A 16754-nucleotide genomic window follows, 5' to 3' on the forward strand; every position below is an offset into this window, starting at 1 on the left:
AGCCGAACTTGCCAAACTTGTGCACCAGATATGGGTGTTTTATTCTTTGTATTGACTTAAAAAACTGTTGACGTCATCAGAATATTTTTCCTGTGGTCAGTTTGGACAGGGGTAATTGTTAGGAATAGTCCAAGCCATTATAGATGTCTAAATATGGGCATCAGGATACCCAGAACTGAAGGAACACTGGATCATACATTTTATGCAGAGTATTTGGTCAATACACCTGTGTGTATGCTGTTCACTAAATTTTCTGCTAGGATTATAATTGTATTACGTCATTATATTTTCTGTTGGCTTTATAATTTACAAACATTTCATGCTGTTCGGCTTATAACAATGCAAACCTATTATGACATAATCTTGGCTGTGGAATGTTCTGGCTAGATCTATAAAGAATTTTCACAAATTGATATCATATGTTGGTTGAAATGGTACACCGAGGTGTGTGATTGCCATAAGAACATAAGTTGATGACTTTGTACAGATTTCATCAAAAGCATCCTATAATATCTTAACCTGTGTGGAATATCCCTTTAATACTGCAATCATTGATCAATAAATACATGAGATATTGTTTTGTGAATTTAATGTGCAATAATGAGAGAGTTGATGAATGCATGTATGTCTGTGTGTAGAGTGAGCAATTATGATATACAGAGTATGTATCCATGACTTGGTACATTGTGAACCAAACATCTATCTTACATTAATAGTTAGAATGGGCATTATTTCTATAAAGCCAGGGTGTTTTTGTATTTTTAATACTGTTTTTGTTCACTTTGACAAAATTTGTGACTTGTGTCACAGTAAAAGTTGTTATTTTGTATGGTTCAAATTTCCACAGATCAACCAAATTTTTATTTTACAATTTTCTATCATTGAAAAAAAAACTGGAAAATGAATAATACATCTTTACCATATGTCATATTGTTTGATCGGAATGGAGCCTGCTGACAAGAAATCTGTACTTCATATATTTCCAACAAACAGGGAAGTAACATTACTATTGTCATGGTCCAGGCCATATGTAATTTGTGGTGAATGATTTTATTAAATGTGTGGTAACAGGTTGTTTGGTTGTGGGAAAAGAAAAATATTATCTTAGTTTTTATCTGTAGTAAATTGTTGTAATTGACCAATCTTTAACAATGGCTTTGTTTTACAAATTTATTGGAAATTTTTATTTTGTTGATTTGTTTGTATACTTTAACTAGATTTCATTCGTCTTATTGTAGTTCTGTTACTTTTGGATTATGTTATGGTCTTTTAATGGAACATTTCAAATATGTCATTAATGAAATATTCAGAAAGAATTCTGTATTTTTTATTTATAAACTACCATGACAACATAATACTGTATTAAGAGAAAAGTGCCAATTTTACAAATTCTATATTGAGTCAGATGGTTCTGCAATCCTTGTGTGTTGATTAGAATCAGCAATGCTTTACAATTATCCGGTTTTCAGAACCATCATTTCCTAATTATACTTTGTGTGGTGGGGTTCAATATCTTTCTCTGATGTTCCTTGATAGTAATCTTCATTTAAGGAAATGACACCACAAGTCGTAAGTCAGTTTTACGATTCAACAATTATGTAATTACAAAGCTTCACTCTATTGGTAATCTAAAGTGTCACATAAACAGGACACTCATATGAAGTTTTGTAAAATCCAACATTGCTTAATAGTATAGAAACGGTGTAGGAAAATGAAAAATGAGTCTCCCAACTCAAGAAAAATAAACCTACTTGTGCAGTAGATAGTAAGAAGTTATCTCCCTTGAATGAGAATATTTTATGATACTAAAGTGACATCACAAACATGTACTACATTCTAAATCATACCTCTTACAATTAATTATAAGTTAGAATTATATCGCTATCAAAATGCAGAACTTTCATACTTTTACTTTGACAACGTAATATTAGACTTTGTCGAGAAATTCTAGATATTAAATTTGAAGGATTTCATGAAAAATGCTATATTTTATTTTCAGTCCTCCTAATAAATTTATTCTTTCATTGCCTTTGGTTGTAAATTTTTATCTATGTATCTGCCTGTAATAGATTATGCTTGATATTTATGGTAGTTGTAGTCAACACCGTATTCAACAAGTGGACACAGCCATGGCCTCATTCTGATCTCCCAGAGTTACTTCCCTTTTTTTCACTCTATCTTTATAGCAATAAGTTTGACAGTCGAAGGGGCCCTGAGAAAGCTAGAAATCTAAAATTGGAATCTACATTAAAGAACTGATTTCAAATGAATTGGCAATATCAGGTATATGTAGTAATTTTATATTTTCATCAGACTTGATACCAAGGTCAAGGTCACCATTATTATTTCATAATACCGAGGCAAAGGTCACTGTTACTATTTCATAACAATCTACAAACAACTGAGTGATTTTCCTCTGAAGGGATTTCATCACTTCTTAAACGACCATGAGTAACCTTCTTTTGGACAAATTCTGTGTTTGAGGGTCCAAAAGAAAACAAGATAAATCAATAGAATGATTTAGTGATACATAATGTATCACCAGCCAGAGGCAAAACATTGTCAGATCAATACATCTCACTGAGCAAATCAGAAAGTCTTCAGAAAGAGTACCAACATGTCAGCAAGAGCCCGGGGCCTTGGCCAACTCTTAACAGGAGTTTAACCAGGTTATCTACACAGGGGCCTGAAACAATGTTTCTTGTGGATAAGGGCTTGTATGGTATAATAATAAACCTTCACTCCCAAAAACACTATTGATTAAATAACTGCTTATGGGTTTTATGGCATTATTGTGTGATGGGATGGCCACTTCTATAAGTTGCTTTGTTTTGTCTATACAAGATTTTATCAGTTAAGAAACAGAAGGTTGATATTAACGCCTGTTTTATCTTGATGTTTCAGGTTCAATGTTCAATGTATTTCCCAGTAACCCTGTGACTTTGACTTCAGGTGTCTCATAGACTGACCTTGTTTCATGGTGTAAAAATTATTCCCCACTTACAATGTTATGGATTAGCAAATGTGACTTGACAATGAAACATAACCTTTAATCAGGCACTTGCTCATATCATTTTGATCAATTTTACTCCATTTAAATAATAGAGGCTTAATGACCTTGACCATCACATCGGATAAGCAATATTGAATATAAAAATGAAAGGGTAAGTAGCTTTGAAGTGTCATGAAAAAGAAATTGTGTCATTGATGATAGTAAGCCAGTGTCAATACCTATATCCTATCAAAACTGTCGTCATATACTATTATTTCTTAAAACGTTATTTCCAACAGGAAATAAACAATGTTCTGCTCAAAAAAATTTGTTTCTATATAAATTATAGCAGGGTTAACCTCCTCCCCAGGAGGAAATGTGAGACCCATTTTGGTAAAACACCCCAAGACACTTCCATCCATGAAAAGCATTTGATTCTACCATATCTGGATATTGAGGTTTTGAAATCTGAGTCAATTTGACTCCTTTGGTCCCGCCCATCAGCCCCTGGGGGTAAGTCAGGATCAAAATGGGCATACCATCAAGCTGTCATCTTTTGTTCATAATTCTAACCAAGTTTGAAATATTTCCAATGGAAATTAAACAAATTATGCTCAAAAATCTGTTTTCCTATATGAACTATCGTAAAATTTACCCCCACCCCACGGGGAATGTGACACCTTGGGGCCATGGAATACACAGTTTTGGTAATGAACCTGGAGATGCTTCCATCCATCAAGAGCATTTGATTCTACCATATCTGGGTTATGAGAAGATTTTTGAAATTTGAGTTGATTTAACACTTTTTCCCTGCCCCTCAGGCCCCTGTAGAGTTGGGATCATATAATTCACGGTTTTGGTTTGTCTTAGGCTAGGAAGGGGTTAAGCAAAATTTCATTGTAATTGGTTCAGGGGTTTTTGAGAAGCTGAAAATGTTAAATTGTTTGCGGACACACAATGCTGGACAAAGGTGATCAATTTGTCTCAGGTGACATAAAAATATGTCCATGTGAGGCCGTGTTTAAGAGGCTCAATACACAGATTGTTTGGATTTATCAGCACATGTTATCTTGAGGCAGATCCTTGTAACAGTGGGTAGCTCCCATAGTAACAACATAAAGGACTGGTTCATTGCATGCTATCAGAACAAGAGGCCCAGAGAGCCTGTAGGGCTCACCTGGATCTTTATGACCAACAGTACTATATCTGTGTATATGTTCCACATTTAAAACATTTGACCCCTATGGGTTAAGGTCATTTATTTTTGCAAACTTTCTTGGACTTCATAAAGAAACATACTGGCAAAATATAATGATTCAAGACTTTTTGATTTTTCAGAAGAAATTGTTTAAACATTTTAACACATTTGACTCCTGTGACCTTGAAGATTGGTCAAGGTAATTTCTTTTAGAAAACTTTATATGACATCATAAAAGGAACATAGTAGCTTAATATAATGATTCTAGGCCTTCTGGTATTAAGGGAGATGTCGTTTAAAGGTTTTAACACATTTGACCTCTGTGACTTTGAATATGGGTCAAGGTCATTTCTTTTCGCAAACTTTGTTGGGCTTCATCAAAGGAACCTTCCAGTCATATATAATTATTTTAGGCCTTCTGGTATTTTGGAGGAAGTCGTTTAAAGTTTTTTTTACATTTGTCCCTCTGTGACCTTGAATATGGGTCAAGGTAATTGCTTTTTGCAAGCTTTGTTGGGCTTCATCAAAGAAACCGTCCAGCCATATAAAATGATTCCAGGCCTTCCGGTATTTTGGAAGAAGTCATTTAAAGGTTTTAACACATTTGACCTCTGTGACCTTGAATATAGGTCAAGGTCATTTCTTTTTGCAAACTTTGTTGGTCTTCAGCAAAGGAACCTTCCAGTCATATATAATTATTTTAGGCCTTCTGGTATTTTGGAGGAAGTCGTTTTAAGTTTTTTTTACATTTGTCCCTCTGTGACCTTGAATATGGGTCAAGGTAATTGCTTTTTGCAAGCTTTGTTGGGCTTCATCAAAGAAACCGTCCAGCCATATAAAATGATTCCAGGCCTTCCGGTATTTTGGAAGAAGTCATTTAAAGGTTTTAACACATTTGACCTCTGTGACCTTGAATATAGGTCAAGGTCATTTCTTTTTGCAAACTTTGTTGGTCTTCAGCAAAGGAACCTTCCAGCCAAATATGAATACTCTATGCCTTTTGGTGTTTCAGAAGAAGTTGTTTAAATGAAAAGTTGACGGACAGACAGACGAAGGATGCCGTGGTATGGCATAACCTCACTTGGCCCTTTGGGCTAGGTGAGCTAACAAATTAGTGTCTTGTCCTAAGGCAGTACAGTAAGGCCAGAGGTCGCTGCTGGTAAAGGGATCCAACTAAACACTATTTGCAATACATGTAGTCTGAAGACTGAGCTATTGCACATGCAGTCTCTACTCAATAATGAAGAGAAACTTAAATATATTGTTCTATAAAAGGTTTATTACAAAAGTCCGAGGAAACATCTGAAACAATATAGTTATATATACAAATGATACATGAATGATGTCAAGGTCAAGTTGAAAGTAAAAGATGTATATGAAAATAAATCTGCAATATTAAAATTTGGTAATCTTACGTCCATTAAAATTTCAAAGCAAGAGAAAATCTAAGAACTGTTCATAATCAAATAAAGTTAGACAATAATCAAATTTTTAATCTTTGAATTACATTTTTAATCTTTGAATTACATAATCTTGAAATTAATTCCAGAAAGAATTTAGGATTGATAATACATGAAAGAATTATTTTTGTTGAAAGATATGAAAATTAATGAAGAATGTATTGATGGCACAATATGATAGGTAAATGAATATATATGAAATCCTCAGTGTTTGAATATATATATGCTAATTACAACTTATATACAAAACATTCTTTTCAAAAATAAGTGTTCCATTTAAAAACAGTTTGTTATGTTATATATGTAACAAAACATTTAAGCTGCGTAATGATACAATCATTTAAAACTCAAATCCATGATTACTACAAGTACACATTGAATATTTGCATCTCTTTGTTAGCTAGTCTTCGTCTTCTCTTTCAAATAATAAATGGTTACAAGCAGTTTGTTAATTTCTCTTCTTAGCATTGAATCATGTTATTTTTGTAGAAAAAATTATCAGCCTTTAAAAAAAAAAGAATTGAAAAATGCCAACCATGTTTTTAATAAAATTTCAACTTTCAAAAACAATAGCCAAACAATATCATTATCAATATGTGATAACAGCAACTCCAAATAACTGGACTCAAGCTGACATGATATTCTCAATATTATTCTTTATTTTATGTTTCCATCTAGCACTTGTAAGTTATATTGTGAGAATTTATATGTTCTTTTCCAGAGCTCTTTCTGAGAAATATATTTTGGAATGTAAATTGTGGTCTTGGCCACTTTCTAGTATCCGGTATATACAAATTATTTCATTGCTTAAAAATGAAGTTTCATAGTTAAATACAAGAAAAGTTCGATGCGTACATATCCTGTTATTATTCTTCAAGAAAGTTTGATGTTCCAATAATTATTTCACTTAGTCTCTTGAAATTTGATATATCACACCGAAGAAATTTTTGGACAAATTTGGTTTTCCTTTCAACATTCAATATTTATCCCCGAAAGATGGAATAGCAACAGAGATCTGACAATTTATGTTTTTGTGTGATCTAGGAATTCTTCACTGATGTTTTTAACAAAAGATCTTTAAAAGATGGATATAAAGACTAATAGCGCCTCCTGGGGAAATCTTCCTTAAGCTTCTTCCGGAGGTCAAGACCAGCTTTGAGGAGTGTGACCGCTGCAGCAAGTGTGAACATTGTGGCCACTACATAGAGTCCATACGACCATGACAAGAAGTTTTGATCCGGCCGAGGCATCCATTGACGGTCTTCCTTCTGAACTCCAAATAGCACCAGAACAATGAACTGTATTATTGCTGAAAAGAAATCCAGAAAATATGTATATGCAAATATATGATATCATTCAGTGATTTTTGGGGGTAAGGGAAGTGATATTTACTAAGATCTATACAGTTTTCTTCAAAGACAGAATACCATACTTAAAACTTGTATTTTTGCCATGTACCAAATACAGGGGATATCAATTGTGACATCACAATTTGTGATATCACACATGCATGTCCATGGTTATGTTGTTGGCAGGGGCGAAAAAAAAACCTATTTGGATGAAACCACATAATGTGATAAATAGAACTGAAACCATGCTTCAATTCTCATGAAGAATTCATCAAGTTACTACAATAATTGGGTTATCAGGTAGCAAAGTCATATGTCTTGTCACCTAGACATTTGGAGGTTAGATTCACCAAATAGATATGAAGCAGTATGGTGTTGCTTGTCTGACCACAAGGATTTACACCGGGTACTTTGGTTTCATCCCAAAATAGGACTCCTAACACGCTATAATGCAGGCTAACCATTGATGTAAGCTGGAATAACTGTTATTAAAATGGTTGTACAATATCTAAGTTTAGAGCCAAGTCTACAAGAACCAATGTCCGAAATTGAATCTAAGAAAATATTTCACTTTATACAACATCAGAGAGTTAGATGTTACACTCGAAAACAAGAAAGCACTATTTTGAACTAACAACTTTACACAGTATTCCGCCATTTTATATTGCTATCTTGCAAGAGATGCTTACCAGGGCTCTCACACATCATTTTGGGACTGGGGCCCTGGGCTCTTAGAATTGGGAAAAATAGCGGCGTTCTCCTTCGAATTGGGAAAATTTGGGGTCTAAATTGGGAAAAAAGATACTATTTGGCATTGGGAATTCGGCCCCAAATCTGGCAGATTGAGAGCCCTGCTTACTAAACTGTTTATATATAAAACTGGAGAATATTTTAAATCTTCTCTGAGACAATTTGATGGAAAACTAACTTTCACTTCATTTTTGCCCAAACAGGAATATCAGCAAATTTCAATGCAGTGATTATATAAAACCACTGCTATTGTCTAAATATATATAAACATCCTTGTTTACCTATGACAAACTTGGTAAGACTACAACCCAATAAGATGATCTCCTCAAGATATTCTGGGAAAACATGACATACTGCCAGGATGCCTGTAAACGTTGTAATAACCAGGAAGAGCAGTGACACGCTCACCATCACTTGCACCGCGATGAACCAATCTGTAGAAACAATAAATTAACATGGTTAAGATCAACAGAATGATTGAGTCTATGTTATTAAATTTAACAGAATCTCATATTTGGATGATGATTGATTTTGTTGACTACTCCTTAAACAGATCTGTAAAGTATCGGATTACTGATTATTGACGATAAGCCCCTGACAAATTAAACACCAATAATCATATCTATAGCTAACTTGCTGTTGAGTCAAGGCTATTTACTTACGAATGCTAATTGGAATAAGTCCATCCTGAGTTTGAAGTTTCAATCAGTGGTAAAGTGTTAGTCTCTGGGCTTTTTTTTTTTTTTTTGGTATGATCACATCACTATCGGTAACTCTCTATCAGAGACTAAAATATTTGTCCTGTCTTAAGAGAGTCTATTTACAACTGAAATTTTTTTTCAAAAAATACATTTCTAAAACAGGTTAGGTTACAAAATGCAGGACATGGCATGTTAACCAGAAATATAATTGTTTATGTGTAAATGAGCTGTAGGATCATATAAGCACTTGGTCAAACATTACAAGTGCCATATTTGGGGAGGAAAAAGAAAAAAAGTATTTAAAAGTTGCCAGATTATAAGATAAAAACTTTAGCTGACATCAACATCAAGTGGTATTTTTGTGGCACCGGCAATAAAATCGCATTTCCCCCTTGTTTGAACACCCGTGCATGAGGTATTAGTGATTCTGTGTACATGTTTACCAATTGACAGGAAGTGCACATTGTACTAAACCACACCTTTTCTGTGCAGGTGATTTCATTGCCAATTACCTATACGTATTAAGAATTAAAATCTTTAAATGATTCAATAAAACTCGTATCGATGTAGATGTATACTCACGAGGGGAAAGCCATTCCCAGATAGGTCTGTATTGGTCCGAAAAGATATACCAGCAGCCCTTGTATCTGTTTCCATTGTAGTCCTTCCAAAACGTGTAATCATTGAAACAGAATTCCCATAGTCCCGCCTTAATAAACCGACTGTCCGAAATGCCGAAAGATTCTACCCAGTAAGGACTCGCGAAAGCTCCGACTAGGAAAGCTACTGCTATCATGGACAGGACAAGCGCTATCACAGACTTGTCCGCCATTTTCAATGGCGTCTTCGTTTGAAAAGTTGGGTCATCTACCTGGAATGTTTACAACATTGGGCGAGTTCATTATGAACAAAAGGGGTTATTTTATCAGCACAGGTATGATATATCAGGTGAGCTATAATTATTGTCACCTACACGACGTGCAGGTACTGATATAGTTAACAGAGTAAAACAAAGCATTTATTGGAAGTGATTTGATTTAATCAAACAAATTAATCCTGTCGTTTCTTTTTAAATTATAGCGTAAAATTTCGCATCCATTAGAAATTTCTGCTAACCAAGGGAAAAATTTCGGAACGAGCAATTGTATTAATTTTACATAAACTTGTATGGCCCGGAGCCATAGCAAAGCTCATGAACATCTCGTGAATAGACATAGATTTTAGAACTGTCAATTAAATCTAAATAAATTTGATGTGATCTAAAAATAGAAAAAAAAATGAATAAAAACGTCTCGGACCTCATATTTTTTTCATTATACATGTGGTGATGGCCTGTGTAACATTATTGCTCTCTATGACATGCGAGTCGGACCTCCCGCACGCAGTTCAGTGAACTGGTAGCCACACCAACTACTTCAAGTTGACCTCAGCTATAAATAAACCTGACTGTTGTGTAAACGTAACAGTCAAACAAACCTGATAATGTGCTGACTGCTAATAGACAATGATTGAGTCTGCCATGAACACCTACACACAGAGCACTTAATAAATAACCTCCCAGACATCCGTGGCCCCGTAAATTGCATCGTATTGTCACGATCTAATTAAAATTAGATCCATAGAATGGCAGTGTCCGGCGAGACATGTCTACTTAAACGATATCGTTATCTTTACTCACAAATAAATTATAGAAGGCAAACAAAATATCAGTGGATATGATGATCAGGAGTACATTACTTTAGGCAAATGTGATTCCGATTGAGTAATGTAATTTTTGAATATACGACTGTCAGGTTTCATGAAGTAGTAAACTACTTTCCGGCACATTTACACACCTTAGCATTATATATATAAACAATCTCAAGTTTTCCCACGATATTATGAAAATGGGGGCGAGACGATTACATTTCTTTTTTCATTTCTGTAAAGCTAAAGATACGTTCTCGAAGAAGAAATAGAATGATATATATATTCATGTATTATGATATCTCCATGAATAATCAGAGATATGTCTCTGGCATAATACAGTAATTTACATAGATATCAATGTATATTTATTTCCAATTTTATGAATTTTCCATATATGTACCCCGGGTCCCTGATGTACCGGACACCGATGAATTAAACCTAATATCTAATAAAGTCTTTGATTAACAGCTAATGTCAATAACAGAAACACGTCACTCCATAAACGATCTAGTTGTAGTATCAAGAAATCGATAGAATTATAATTTTTGTAACCAATTCACCTGTACATTACTTTTATCGCTCATTGTTGTACCAGGCACGTCTCTGGTTGTATCGATTTACTTCTTTTCCGGAGTTCAAGCAAGAAGTTCTTGATTTCTATATTCTAAATCTTGATTTAAAAAAATAAATTGCAATAACTGTAAGGCATGTCGAAATGGCTCGTACATAGTGTTAAATGCAGTTATGTGTCACTCTGCAGACGAATCAGTAAGTTCTCGTTATCACCCGGCTTAAGTTCTATTATTTTTCAGAACGCGCGGTAGGAATATTTTTCCCAACATATTTTAAAAGTATTATTTGATTAAATACTATCAAAAATAAAATATAATAAGATATTTCAAAATTCTTTAGAACATTGATAACTTAAGTATTATTGCAATTTCATATGTTTTAATAGTCTTTCTATAACCGCGCTTATAATATATGATGTGACACAAGGGAGATAACACGTATTACTGTTACTTTACCTGTGTCACACCTGCCACACCTTTAACAACTTAGACTCGTCCTACCTGTTGTTCAAACGGTTTCAAGATGGAGAATCGCGTCAAGTGTCTCCTGTACGGAGCGTTGATTTTCTCCTCTTTGGCGTTCTTATTTTTCGTGATCGGATTTTCGACACCTCACTGGCTTGAATCAGATGACCGCTACATAACAGTCAATCATTTTGTTCGTCTCGGACTTTGGGAAGCTTGCTTTAATCAGTGGACATACTACAAAGACTACACAGGCAAGACATACAACGGATGTTGGTGGATTTTCTCATATGAATATCGTCCCATTTGGCAATGGTTGAACCCACGTAAGTGCCCAAGTTTATGACATAAACAATATATTTCAGCTTCTTGTTGAATTTGAAAAAAACACCTGTTGATTACAGGTAAGGGAAACGGGTAAAACAAAATGGATGATTGGTGATTCACCCGGGACCAGTCATTATTTGGAAAGATGGGTATGCTTGGTAAATCTCCAGAAAACTACACATTTAATTAATGTATGTCATACACGGTAAATATATTAATGATTTAGAATTAAGATATATTTAATTTACAATTTTACGCGTTTATAATGATAAAAAAAAAAAAAAAAAATGCTACAGAGCCCTAGCAAGTAGGAAGTTGGAATGTAAATATGTTTATGAAGTGAAAACTCAGCTCGACCAATACCTATTGTTACCAGTGTAACATATATCCAGGTTACTTGTTCAATGAGAGACATTATATTGTCAAATGTCCGATTTGAAGGAGTCCCAGGGAGGAAAAGGGATTTATACTCGGTTAAAAACACAGACAGAGGTGCAACATATACAGCTCTGAATTTTCTTTGACTCTTACATTAGGCGTTTATCAAAATCAAGATGAATGAGTCAGACTAGGAAACATGGACTAGTAACTGGGTACCAAAAAGTTACATTTATATCGGTTAACTTTAACACATCATACTATAAACTTGAAATAAGATTTTGTCACAGACTTTTGTACAATTTTTTTGAATCTCATGACCATGAGTAAAGGAGAGTTGCAACTTTATTACCACCTATCATGTTAAAGATTCAAACTGGATGGAGATTTGGAAACACTGACTGCTGTGTAAGGTTATTAATAATACGATAGTGATTTAAGTACATTAATGGTGATACTATAATTTACCATATTTATCTGACAATAAGTACTTGTCTGGTAATAAGCACACCCATATCTGGTACTATTAATGATCAAAAGAGTTACAAATTACTGTTTTTATTCATTATTCTGCAATAAGCCGAGGCTATAAGTAAGAGATGACATGTTGGTACACTGGGTTTGTTGAAGATAAATGTGCTAATATTATACCATATACCTGGTATGTATTTTAGAGAGTTCTGGCATAGGGCCAACGCTGTTCATCCTATTTGGGTGGGTTGTTGTTTCCTTCACTCCTCAGCTGGATACCCTAAGGGTATGCTGAGCGATTGAGCAGTAGAACAAATCAGATATATATATCAATCATAGCTTTGGAGTGTATGATTTACGATTTTATTCGGTGCTTGCAATGGTCGACAAGCACTGAATAAAATTGAAATCATACACTTCGAGGCTGATGTGATTGCTATATCTATCTGATATATGTGTTTTGTAATAAGGCGAAAGTCAAGTGGGATATTATGTTCATATACATGAATATTACTTTGTTTGCCTCCTTGTTATTAATAGTTTGTAAAATTCTCAATGTCAACAGATGATGTGAAATCATTGAATTAACATGAGCACGCATGGTTTATATAGACAGCTGTGATTGCATCTTATTAAGTATATGTAATACATTGTTTTGTAATTACTAAAAGATTATATATGATTTCATATAATGAACATCTGTATCCCTGTAATGGATATATGTATGCTAAATGGATATATGTACACTTTTTGGAACAAAATTTAAGAGGGAAAAAAGTATTCCAGCATTTATAAACCTTGTCTGAATGCATTTTAAAATATCTATTTATGTTACAGACAAATAAAGCAAATAAATTGCCTATAGTTAAAGTCAGAAACTCAAAAGAGGACCAGGAAAATCTTTGTGACTTTTATTTATATAAAAAGTACATAGGAGAATTGCTACAGTTGAAATGAATTTGAATTTCACTTCAACCTTTTGTTTTGTTACAGCATGGTTCCTTGGAGTTCAAGTAGTGATGACATTGACCATGATTTTTGAGGGCGTGTCCCTCCTGCTTCTCATCCTGTTTGTTATTGGTTGTTGTCCAGGGAAAACAAGCTACAAAGGACTTTTCTTCTTAGCAGGACTTACAATATTATCGGGTAAGATGGAAACGAGTAGAATTCTTGTTTATTTTCCGTTATCAGTAAGTTACACAGATAGATATATTTTGATTTTTAATTTGAAAAATGGGGTGTTAATTTACACTGCCAAAATATTGTTCCTAACTACTGTAATTGCCCTCGGATGGAAAAAACTAAATGCTACCGTACTTAGTTTATGAGTCGGGGAGTTATCGTTGAATTATTGAATTTTGATTAACATTTATTTCTGCTGATTACGTGGGTACTAAATCATCAAGTGTATATAAAGAGAATACATGGTCAGTATCTTAAGATATAAGCTGTATGGTGTTGAGGGTGGAGAAAGACAAAAGCTTCAAACCTCTGATGAGCCACTTTTGTCTTTCTGTCCCGAGCGAAAATGCAGCTTACATTTAAGACATTGACCATGTTTTCTGTATACCATATTTTCCGGGTATAAACTGCACTGTTTTAAGAGCGACAGAGCCAGTTTTTAGCAATTTCTTTTTTATTTGATCCACATATTAGGTGTAACAAAATAGAAGCCGCATCCTCTCTTACGATATAGTAAACTCAATTGTTGACGTTTGATATAGAAGTAACAGATAACGGAAGACAGTTCTAACGAAGTAGTAACTGTTATATCGACCAAAGTTCATTGTTATAACAAACAGAGAGCAATATATCAAGAATGTCAATGAAATATTTAATTTAAAGTTTGCAAAAGAATTACACACAGATAATCCTTTTTTTATTATTGATGTATTTCAAAAAATCATTAAATAGCATCCTGCTGATTTTTATAAGCCACACTGGTATATAAGCCAAACTGGTATATAAGCCAAACTGGTATATAAGCCACACTGGTATATAAGCAGCATGCCAAACTCATGAGGAAAAAGGTGCAGCTTATGATCCGGAAAACATGGTATCTTGGAGCACTTATTTCAACAGTTAATATTGTTAAACCTGCATTTTTAAAGTTAATTCAGAAAGTAATTCTGTCAAATTAACACACATGCTAAAAATACAGCTGTATTCTATCACTGCCGAATCCAACCAAAAATATATGTGAAAAGTGTATTCTGACAATGACAGAGCTAGTTTCAGGATAAATGCCCAATGATACAATAGGAATATTAAATAAGTAGATTTATTGAGCTTTATTTATTCATGAAATAAAATATCCACAAAATAGTGATTTAAGAAAAAAATCATGAAAATTGAGTGCAATATATACCAGTAGTTGTTATAATTCTTGTATGGTATATTAGCTCATTAACTAAAATGCTTCTGTTGTGACCTACAAGAAAAATCTCTAGTTGGAGAAATTTACAGAGACCCAACTTCTTGCCAAGTTCATTGATGTATTGAAGTTCATCTTCTAGTCTTCATCTGTAGACTGTTTCACAAGAAATGACCATTGATTTCCAAGCCATAACTGTGATGAAGGATGATAATAGTTCTAAAACTCACCCCTGGTCTTCAATCATCCACCATTGCTTTTATGGTGAGAGTGATTTTTTGGACTTGAATATCCTGGATGGGTGCTTTCCCTCTGATGAACCCACTTTATCTCAAAGACATCAAAATTTTGGACTATTGTTCTTGACTCATCCGAAAAAAATTTACCAGATGAGCACTTTTTTTATAAATCAGCCTTTGTATTGTGACATGACCATGGATGGCCATTAACACATTACATCTTAAGCAGTTCCATGGGAATGTCAAAATACATATTTATTGATTTGCAGTGCAATCAGTTGTTTTTATATTAACAAAGTGAAATTCTCATTTTTTGAGAGTAAATGATGCGTTAGTAACTTAATTTGGTTTTGAAATAGCTCAACAGATCAAGTTGAGCTGATATTTCAAATTTGTAAATCATGATAAATTGTACTTTGTAGGGTTATTGACTGCATGCTGTACAATTATTTTCGGGGCCAAGTCTGTGATTGACCGACAGTGGCTGGAGAATCCTGACCAGAACTACCTGTCCTGGTCATTTGGTCTGATTGTATTGAGTGGATTCTGCATCTTGTTCAGTGGAATGTGTATCCTTGTGGCAGGGATGCAAGTCCGAATTGAGAGTCGGTACAGGGAGCCTGAACCTTATGAAGGATACAACATGAAACCAGCTCCAACTAATTATTAAATTTGGAGCTATGTCATTATAGCACATGTATATCTGAAGGATTGAACTACTGATATCATTTTCACAAAAATTACTTCTCGTAAGGAAATTCATAAAAAAATTTTTATGGTAATGCCTTCTTTTAATTCAGGAATGCATTTAGTTCTCTAAGTCACAGAAATTTTACATAAAAGGATTCTTTAAAGTTAAAGAACATCACATGGTTGTGATAACTTATGACCATATCAAAGAAGCATTTTGGTAATTAGAGCCAATCACAGAGGTGATACTGTTCGGTATATTGTCTTTGTAAGTCACCTGTTGGAGGCAATAATGACCTGTCACTTCCAGAGCCTAACACCAAGACAATCAGGATTCCGTCATAATTTGAGGCTTCAAACTTTGTCCTGATGGAGGTCATTTTGGTCTTGATTTCTCCCTAGAAGTTTCTATGGAGTCTTCGTAGTCTTCTTTTAGTGGATGATAAATTTTAACATTGGACAATTACTGGTAGAACATGTATAAAATCACTGATATAATATATTAATGGATTCCAGGAATGAGCATGGGCATTTTTGTTAATAAATATTTTTTACTTATATTTAGGAACTATTTTCATCTATTTACGAAAAAAAATCTCCATTCCAAATGTGATTTTTCAAATCAAAGCTGAGATCAAAAACATTTTGACCTAACAAATTCTAATTTAGGGGATTTGCAGTCACAAGGAAAACTCTCCAAGCTTGATCATGGATAAAAATGTTTTACTTATGCATACATGAAATTACACATATATAAAACTGTTTTTGTTATTCAAAATTTTGTTTTGATAAAAAAGATAAGGATATCTTTCAATCTCCAAACTGGATTTTTTCTGTCGTTAATTGTCAATTTTGCTGTAATATCTGAATTAATGCCCCTGTTTTACCAGGAAAATATTGATGTGGATCAGGGAAGAAAGATAACCAGTATATCTTTCCAAGATTTGTGTTATGTTTATCGGTCAACAATTTTTCCTGTTCTTAGTTTTATGCAAAACGTTGAATATTTCATTCCATTTCCATCATTATGCATGTGTGTTGAATTCATATTGTCATCCTATGGTCTAATTCAGGTGAAAATTCACCAAGGAAATTGTAA

At 33.9% G+C, this 16754-nt stretch overlaps 2 protein-coding genes across 2 annotated transcripts; one reads left to right on the forward strand and one right to left on the reverse strand.

The window, feature by feature from the left end:
• Nucleotides 1–5910: 5910 nt before the first annotated feature.
• On the reverse strand, nucleotides 5911–9282 carry LOC132544854 (uncharacterized). The gene is made up of 3 exons (XM_060208503.1): nucleotides 9033–9282; nucleotides 8031–8183; nucleotides 5911–6959 (listed from the first exon to the last, which is right to left on the reverse strand). Exons 1-3 carry the CDS (start codon nucleotides 9280–9282, stop codon nucleotides 6748–6750), a joined length of 615 nt encoding a protein of 204 aa, XP_060064486.1. The 3' UTR covers nucleotides 5911–6747.
• Nucleotides 9283–11234: 1952 nt separating this feature from the next.
• Nucleotides 11235–16469, forward strand: LOC132544851 (uncharacterized). Its single transcript, XM_060208501.1, has 3 exons — nucleotides 11235–11502; nucleotides 13346–13498; nucleotides 15388–16469. Exons 1-3 carry the CDS (start codon nucleotides 11235–11237, stop codon nucleotides 15633–15635), a joined length of 669 nt encoding a protein of 222 aa, XP_060064484.1. The 3' UTR covers nucleotides 15636–16469.
• The last annotated feature ends 285 nt before the right edge of the window (nucleotides 16470–16754 follow it).

The sequence above is a fragment of the Ylistrum balloti genome, unplaced genomic scaffold (genome assembly GCF_031769215.1).
Source record: "Ylistrum balloti isolate Yb309-2 unplaced genomic scaffold, AGI_CSIRO_Ybal_v1 Utg369810, whole genome shotgun sequence".
NCBI classification, from domain to species: Eukaryota; Metazoa; Mollusca; class Bivalvia; order Pectinida; family Pectinidae; genus Ylistrum; species Ylistrum balloti.